Source organism: Lutra lutra, chromosome 5, assembly GCF_902655055.1.
Source record: "Lutra lutra chromosome 5, mLutLut1.2, whole genome shotgun sequence".
In the NCBI taxonomy this organism is placed as follows: Eukaryota; Metazoa; Chordata; class Mammalia; order Carnivora; family Mustelidae; genus Lutra; species Lutra lutra.
Window position 1 is genome coordinate 65,623,223 of NC_062282.1, and position 7,983 is coordinate 65,631,205.

The 7,983-nt window shown below is 55.0% G+C and overlaps 1 protein-coding gene across 1 annotated transcript; it reads left to right on the forward strand.

Moving 5' to 3' along the window:
* Positions 1 to 3,385: 3,385 nt before the first annotated feature.
* EIF4E1B (eukaryotic translation initiation factor 4E family member 1B) lies at positions 3,386 to 7,524 on the forward strand. The gene is made up of 7 exons (XM_047731302.1): positions 3,386 to 3,407; positions 4,458 to 4,647; positions 4,985 to 5,080; positions 5,821 to 5,884; positions 6,667 to 6,780; positions 6,931 to 7,070; positions 7,410 to 7,524. The coding sequence occupies exons 1-7, from the start codon at positions 3,386 to 3,388 to the stop codon at positions 7,522 to 7,524; spliced, it is 741 nt and encodes a 246-aa protein (XP_047587258.1).
* Positions 7,525 to 7,983: the final 459 nt, after the last annotated feature.

Genomic DNA, 7,983 nt, shown 5'->3' on the forward strand with positions numbered 1-7,983 from the left:
ATGCAGGGCCTGTGCCACCATTCTTAGTACACGAATTCTACCTTCAAGGTCATCTCATGGTCCAAAACAGCTGCGGCAGCTCCAGCCATCATATCTATGCAGAAGGCAGGAGGAGAGGAAGTAGGGTAAAAGGGCAGCTGCCAGTTGTCGGTCTCTTTCCCAAGGAGTTTTCAGAAACTAACAACTTCTGCATGCCTCCAGGCTATGCCTTGCTTTAGGGAGGCTGGAAATGTGTGGCAATCTAACTTGGGCCTATGACGTCCCAGAATCAAAGTATGAGAGGGGGAGCATGGGTACTGAGAAGGCTACTAGCATCGCTGCCGCTATTTCTTTTTGCACCCAGCTTTTTTATTTTGAAAAATTTCAAACCTAGAGAAAATTTGCGAGGAGCACACTACAGCAAATAAAATCTCCAGAAGAGTTGCAATATTAATGTAACGGATATCAAAATATTCTCCAGCTAGATTCACCAGGTGTTAACATCTGCTACATATTTCTTTGACTCTCTATGTACTGTCCTCTCTCTATGTACTGTCTCCAGAAAGAAGGCGGCGTGGCCACTGGGCCGCCACTTTGCAGCACAAGGGATTCTTCACCCTGTGTCACACTGCGGCCCACCTCCTCCCGCTCTCCCCTTTAGGGTACAGGATGGCAGAGCCCAGGCCCCTCTGGGCCTCCTTCTGACCAGGCCCCGATCCTGTGAATTCTCTGGGACCTCTCCTCGGTTCCATTTTCTCTCCCCCAGGAAAATGGGTCTCTCCATTCCTCTCTTCCCTTTCCTCTTCCTAAGAACATACTGAGAATGGTTGCGGGAGCTTGGGGGAGGGAAAGGTGGGAGAATGTGGGGAGGGGTTGGGAGAAAATCCCCAGCCAGCGGAGCAAGCTGGAGGGGCTGGAGCAGCTGGGGCGGCTGGAGCAGCTGGGGCGGCTGGAGCGGCCGGCATTCTCTTAAGAGGATCACGGAGATCCTGGTGATCCCAGCCCTGCCTGGGTTTTTTGAAAATCCAGCTGGGTCTTTGTAACTCTGTGTGTGGTGCCTGACCGCGTGATTAAACATTTATCAACATTCGGGCTGTCCGGAGGCCTCAGGTTGGGGAGGAAGGCCGGCAGGCGGGGTGGGAGCTGAAAACCGAGAGAGGAGTGAATGATGCTCATCGCACGCCTACCACATCGCAGGCCTGGCCTCCATTGTATCATTAATCCCTGAAATCAATCCTGGAAAACAGGCATTTTCAGTCCCCTCTCCTGCTTACAGATGAGGGAGCCAACACCCAAAGAGGGGAAGTCATATAACCCGCCGTTGGCATCTATTCTTTCCAGTCAGTTTCTCCCTGAGTGCCCACCAGGAGCCAGACCCTGTTCTGGTACCAGAGATACAGCAGAAAACAAGACCATGAAGTCCTTGCTCTTCTAACCCCGAAATTCTAGTAGGAAGCAATCGACAGCCCATGAGCGAGTGGCCGGATGAGAGGTTTTAGATGGTGCTGCTCATGTCCAAATCAGTGATCTCCCTCCTCGCTTAGCCCTCCGAGTCCTTGCTAAGAGCTACAGGTACTAGAGAGCACAGCTGTGAATGGTTCTTCTGTTCTAGTAGAGGAAGGCAGATGAGTAAAATAAATAAGGAAAATACATGGTGTGTTAGGAGGGGCTACACTGGGAGGCCCTCTTTGAGAAGGCAACATTGGAGCCCAGCCCAGAAGGACAAGAAGTCAGTCCCGCAAAGAGTTGGAGAGCAAATGGCAAGTGCAAAGGCCCTGAGGCCACAGCCAGTCTGGCCTGTTGGAGGCTCGGTGTGCTTGGAGCACTGTGAGGCTGGATCATGCAGAAACCTGCAGGCCCACAACCTGGACTTTGGGTCACAATCTGGGTGTCCTGGAGGGTTTTAAACAGAGGACTTAAGTGGTCAGATTAATGTTTTAAACGAGCTCTCTGAGGCAAGTGGAGAATGTTTTGTAAGGAGGAGGAAGTAGAAGTAAGGAGAGCGTTAGGAGAGACTTGGGCTGTGGCCCAGGCCAGAGATGGCAGGCTTCCCTAGAGTGGGGGCAGTGGGGAATAAGAGGAATGGGCAGATTCAAGATATTTTCGGAATAGTATGGTAGGATTGGGGTGCAGGAGCCCACTGTGCAGAAGTCCTCCATAGATAGACTCGGGAGGGCTTTGAGTAGGGACCAGGACCCCATAGGTCAGAAGTTTATTCCTAGGGTCTTTCCTTAGTGATCTAACTCCAGAATCTACACGCTGTCCCATGCAGGAAGATGTGGAAGAAGGTGGGAAGGGGCACTGCGGCTGGCAGGGGCGTTCCATGCCAGGCTCTGGGCCAGGACTCTAAGGCAGCTAAGACCAAGCCTGGCACTCAGGGAAGGTCCTTTTTTCTTTTTCCTCCATCGAATATAGATTCATGATCTCTCCCCAACCCTGGCCCTCCTCCAGCACTTCCTCGGTCCAAAATTCTTGGACACTTTTCCATTCAGGAGGTGGGATTATGTCCCCGTCTTTGAATGTGGGCCCTGGGACACTAATAGAATACAGCGGACACAACGCCGTGCCAGGTTTTGGGCCCAGGCCTTAAGAAGCTGGCAGTTCTTGTTTCCCGTCTCTTGGTTGCTGCTTCTGGGAACCTAGCCACCAGGCCGCGAGGAGGCCAAGCAGCCACATGGAGAGGTACATAGAGCTGTCCCAGCCAACACTCCCAGCTGAGGGTCCAGCTGACTGCTGGCATCAACTGTCCCAGGGAGGGACCGGATGATTCTAGCCCCAGCCCGTAAGCCACTCTGACTGACAGCACTTTGGAGCAGAGCTGAGCTGTCCCTAGTGAGCACAACCTGAACTGTAGATTGGTGAGCAAAACAGAGGACTGTTGCTGTTTTAAGCCATTAAGTTTGGGGTGGCTTGTGATGTGGCAACAGGTAGTTGGGACACTGTGGCCCACCTCTCCAGAGCCAATCCATCACCAGAGGCTAAACAGTCTTCCTTCCAAACACTTCTGACATCCGTCATGTTCTCCTCACCTTCCCTGTCACCAGATCTGCCACCTGGACAACTATATTAGCAACCAAATAGATCTCCTCCTCTCGCTACCAGAGTCTGTTTCCTGCAGAGAAGCCCAAAGAACTTGCTGGAAAGCCCATCTGATTACCTCCCCAGCCCATCTGTATCCACTTGAAGTCCTCAGTGGCTCTCCATTTTCCTAAGATCAAGACCTACCAGCCTTTCCTCCTTTGGGCATCAGCCACAACCGGTGTTTCTTTTTTTCCTCCAGTGCCCCATGTTCCCTTTGCCCCTGGGCCTTTGCACATGCTGCTCCCAGTCCCTGAGATGCCCTTTTCCACCCACCTAGTTAACTCTTATTCATTCCTTAGGTATCAGAGCAAACATCACCTCGTCCATGATCTGCCTCCAAGCTAGTGGTTCTCAAAATGGGCTTCTTGACCAGCATCCTCAGGGAGCTTGTTAGAAATGCCATTTTTATCAGATTCTGAGGGCAGGACCCAGCAGCCTGTTTAACAAGGCCTGCAGGTGGTTCTGATCCGTGTACTGGAGAACTGCCACTTGAAAGCCCCCAGTTCAGGTCATGGACTTATCTTTCTCCATCTTCCCTTCCTTCCTTCCCTCCCTTCCTTCCGAGGTCTGAATCTGTGACTACACGGGTGTTTGTGAGAGTCCCTGCTCTCTGGCTCCCCCTGATAGAGCAGAGCAGATAGATAGGGGTCAGTTTTGACCCCTCAGTGCCTCCCCGCACCCAGCCCCATGCCTGGCCGGTACCTGGAGCTTAGGGCATGTGGGTTGGAGACAGATTGACTGTCAGCCTCCAGGTGGTCAAGGGCTTCCCTGGGTGTAGGGGGAGGAGACTAGTCTTTTTATAGATCTCAGACCCTAGAAGTAGCCAAGAGGAGGGTGAGAAATTTGGGGAGCCCTCAGCTCCTGCAGAAAAGAGTGTTGTTGAGAAGGAAGGGGAAGGGTAGCCAGAACCAGAGCTTTTCCTTCTTCCGCCCCACCCCCTCCCTACTGCGCCCATTCTAGGCCCATCCTCCAGGGGATGTGATTGCACAAAGGGCAGATCCCTAATATTGACCCTTACCTTCTGACCCAGCCAGCCCATGGCCATGTGTGTGGTGGCTGGGTTTGTCTGGTCACACCTGTCCCCCTCCCACCTGCCTGCATGCAAAGGTGCTCACTAAATGCTTGCTGATGAGACGCATAGTGCAAGCCCTTTCCCCTCTGAGCGCCAGCCACACTACTCCGGCTCCTCCCCATCCCGTGCTCTGGGGGAGGGGGTGGGGCAGCGCTGGTGGGTTAAAAGCTGGCAGCTGGGGGCCAACTGGGATGAAGCTCAGGTTGCTTTATGGCCGCCATCAGCCCTGTAGGTCCAGCTCCCTGCCCCTCGTGCAGCAAGGGACAGGGCTGGGGGGGACGGGGCTTGCTGCTCACCCTGATTCCTTTCTTCGGTCAGGCCAGAGAGGCTGAGGGTGGAATCCGAAAGTTGGGGGAGAAGGAGGAGAAAAAGGAAGAGAAAGAGGGGGCAGCAGGGCCGGTCTTGATGGCAGAGGGGGCTCTGAATCCCCCCGGGGCCCTGCTGTCCCAGAGGAGGAAGGCCCAGGATGGGGCCCCCCAGGGGGTCAAGTTGGAGTTACACCCGCTGCTGAACAGGTAAGGCAGGTTTTGTGGCCTTGAACTAGACCTTCCTCTCTCAGCCCGGGTTCCTCATCCAAGAAAGGTCAGAGCAGGCATAAGGCTTGGGCCCTATTGGCCCTTTTGGCCTTAACCCAACTGAGAGTCTGTGTTAAATTCCCCCATCCTGCCCAGCCTTTCAGGATAACTAACCCCAGTCACTGTGGCAGGGTTGGGGGGGGTGGGTGTCCTGTGCCCAAATCCCATCTCATCATTTGTCCCTGAAGGAGCATGACTTCCCCACCAGCACAGGTGCTGCTGGTGATGGGCCCAAGAGGGCCGGCTCTCTGCTTCCTCCTGGCCTCCCCTCCCCCAGGTGGGCGCTGTGGTTCTTCAAGAATGACCGCAGCCGTGCCTGGCAGGACAACCTGCATCTGGTCACCAAGTTTGACACTGTGGAGGACTTCTGGGCGTGAGTGTCTGCTCCTGGCTGGGGAGGCCGGAGCCAGGGGACTGTGAGCTGGCGATCCTTCCCAGGCCCCAACCCTCCATGGAGCTCTTTCCTCCCAGCTCTCCCTGGGACCTCTCAGCATTTGCTGAGGGCTGGGGCTTGGTGGGTTCTGCTTGGGGGTGGGAACCCTGGGGCCTGGGACATGGCCCCCCCAAACCTTCTCGGGGCTTCGGGAGAGAGGCTACAAGGTGGGAGAAGCCAGGAGTTGCCCCAGACTCAGCAGCTCCAAGGCTTTGTGGCTCTGGGGAGGTTCTTTTCCCTCTCTGAGCTCGTCTCAGCTACAAAGGAAGGATTAGGCTGCCTGGTTGCTTCTGACCATCTGGTCTGACCGTGAGTGATCAAGGGAAGGAATCTGAAAGGTGTGACACAAAGCCTAGGGGCGGGTGAGAGTCTGGGGCTCAGCTGGGGAGGGGTGCCTGGACCCCCTCTCCCACCCAGCCCTGGGGGCTCTAAAAGCCTCCCCAGGGGGTTGGATGATTAGGGAAGGTTCCAGGGAGAAGGTGGCATTTGAGGGTTTGGGTAAGTAGAGATGGGATTCCAGGCAGGGGGTGGGAGGGTATGAGCAAAGTCTTGGAGGCCTGAAGAGTGGGTGGAAAGTAGTGGAGTCTGGTGAGAAGTTGGGGGTGGGGGACAAGGCAAGTTGGAACCAGGCCATAAAAAGTCTGGACTTTCAGCCTGGGGGGGGGGGGGGTTCTCTCCAGAATGTACAGTCACATCCAGCTGGCCAGTAAGCTCTCTTCCGGCTGTGACTACGCCCTATTCAAGGTAAGCTCTGCCTCCCCCTAACCCACTTGGGGACCCTTCAGGCCCCAAGAGGGCTGATCCTTCTCAGCTTCTGCTGCCTTCCTCTCTCATGGAGGGTTTGGGGATGGGGGTGGCCACAGACAGCCTTCCTCAGCTGAGATGTGACTTCCAGTCCAAGGAAATGCTAAACAGAAGCTTGGACAGTGTGTCAGGCTGGAGCTGTGCCTTGTAGGACCTTAAAGAGTCCGAAAGGGGATGGGGGATAAGGGGGAATTTGGAAGAAGCCCAGGTTTCTGGCCCGGCTCCTTAACTAGGGCCATGCCTCAGAATTGTCCGGGAACACTCCGCATCAATATCCATGCCCTCATCAGTGTTTATCTCTGGAGGTCTTGACCCAGCAGGTGTGTGCGGTGGGACCCTCCCCTCCGTGTTTAAAGACCTCCCCAGATGACTTATGTACATATTATGGTGGCCCCTGAGGCTTCCTTAATACCCCCGCCCCCGGCATTTGAACCCTGGCTTCAAGGAACTCAGTTCAGTAAAGGAGACACACATACATGTATATCTACAAGGTTGTAAAAGGTGACAAGTGTCGAGGATCAGTGGCCTGGGGAGCCCATGGGAGGGTCTGGGGGGCTGAGTGGCTGGTGGTAGAACCTGCTTGTTCACAGGGGTTGGAGGCAAGAGGGACCCTGGCCTATGGAGGCTGATTTAGGGGCCGGAGCAGGGTCTGGGAAGGTGGTTGGGCCCACCTTTCCCTTTGAACAAAGGGAAGCTATTGATTGATTTATCCCACCTCTTAGGATGGCATTGAGCCCATGTGGGAAGACAGCAGGAATAAGAGGGGTGGCCGCTGGCTGGTCAGTCTTGCCAAGCAGCAGCGCCACAGCGAGCTGGACCGCTTGTGGCTGGAGACTGTGAGTGGCCATTGGAGAGAGGAGGGAGGGCTGGGGAGGGTCCCCCACTAGAAGAGGTTGGGCTAATGTGGTGTCAGTGGTCTCCAGGATAGTGGGAGCACTCCCTGTGACTCAGGTAGAGGTCTCACCATCCTCCCTTTTGGGCCCCAGCTGCTGTGCCTGATTGGGGAGAGCTTCGAGGAGCACAGCCGGGAGGTGTGTGGGGCTGTCATTAACATCCGAACCAAGGGGGACAAGATCGCCGTGTGGACGAGGGAGGCAGAGAACCAGGCGGGCGTGCTGCACATTGGGTGAGGGGTAGCTCTGGCGCAGGGTCTGTTCCAGGGGAGAAGGTGAGTGTGTGTGATGGGTGGTGGCTTGGCCTGTGAGGGAGACCTCTGGAACTTTCTGTGTCATCTCCTTCCTTACCCACCTGTTATAGGGGTTTGGAATCCATATTTCAAGCTATTTCTAACCGGACTCTTCTTTTGCATTAGAGTCCTACTGGGGTTTCCACGTAGGTAAGATGCAGAGAGAGTGATGGTGACTGGAACCAGGGTGGGAGCTCTGGGCAGAGGACCCGGGGTCCCAGGTTATCTCCAAGACCTGCTGGTGACTCTGTCTCATTTCCTCTTCTACTCATCATCCAGGCAGGTCTACAAAGAGCGCCTAGGCCTCTCCACGAAGATCGTCATTGGGTATCAGGCCCACGCAGACACAGCCACCAAGAGCAACTCCCTAACTAAGAATAAGTTTGTGGTGTGATGAGACCTTGGCACCCCTCTCCATTCAACTGCCCCTGAGCCTCCCTGCGCTCTCTCTCTCTCTCTCTCTCTCTGTGTGTGTGTGTGTGTGTGTGTGTGTGTGTGTGTGTGTGTGTGTGTAAGTGGTGCTGGGCTACAGTGCTGATGCTGGGCAGGACTTGGGGGTAGACAACTGGGTTTTCCCATGTCCTGGAGTGAATATGAACATTCTTTGAACTCCCATGTCCTGGAGTGAATAGGAGCATGTCCCTAGGCCTGAGTTGGGGCTCAGGCCTAGGGGACAGCTCTGTGGTCAGGGAGCCAGCCTGAGGATGCAGGAAAGGTGGAAGAAAGCCCTCAGTGTTTTTGTTTCATCAGAGGGTGGGTTGGGGTGAGTCACTGGGGGAAGCAGAGCTCAACTGAAGGTGGAAAGATGACAAGAGAATCCTACAGTCCAGCACTTACTTTCGGTACTCCTGGG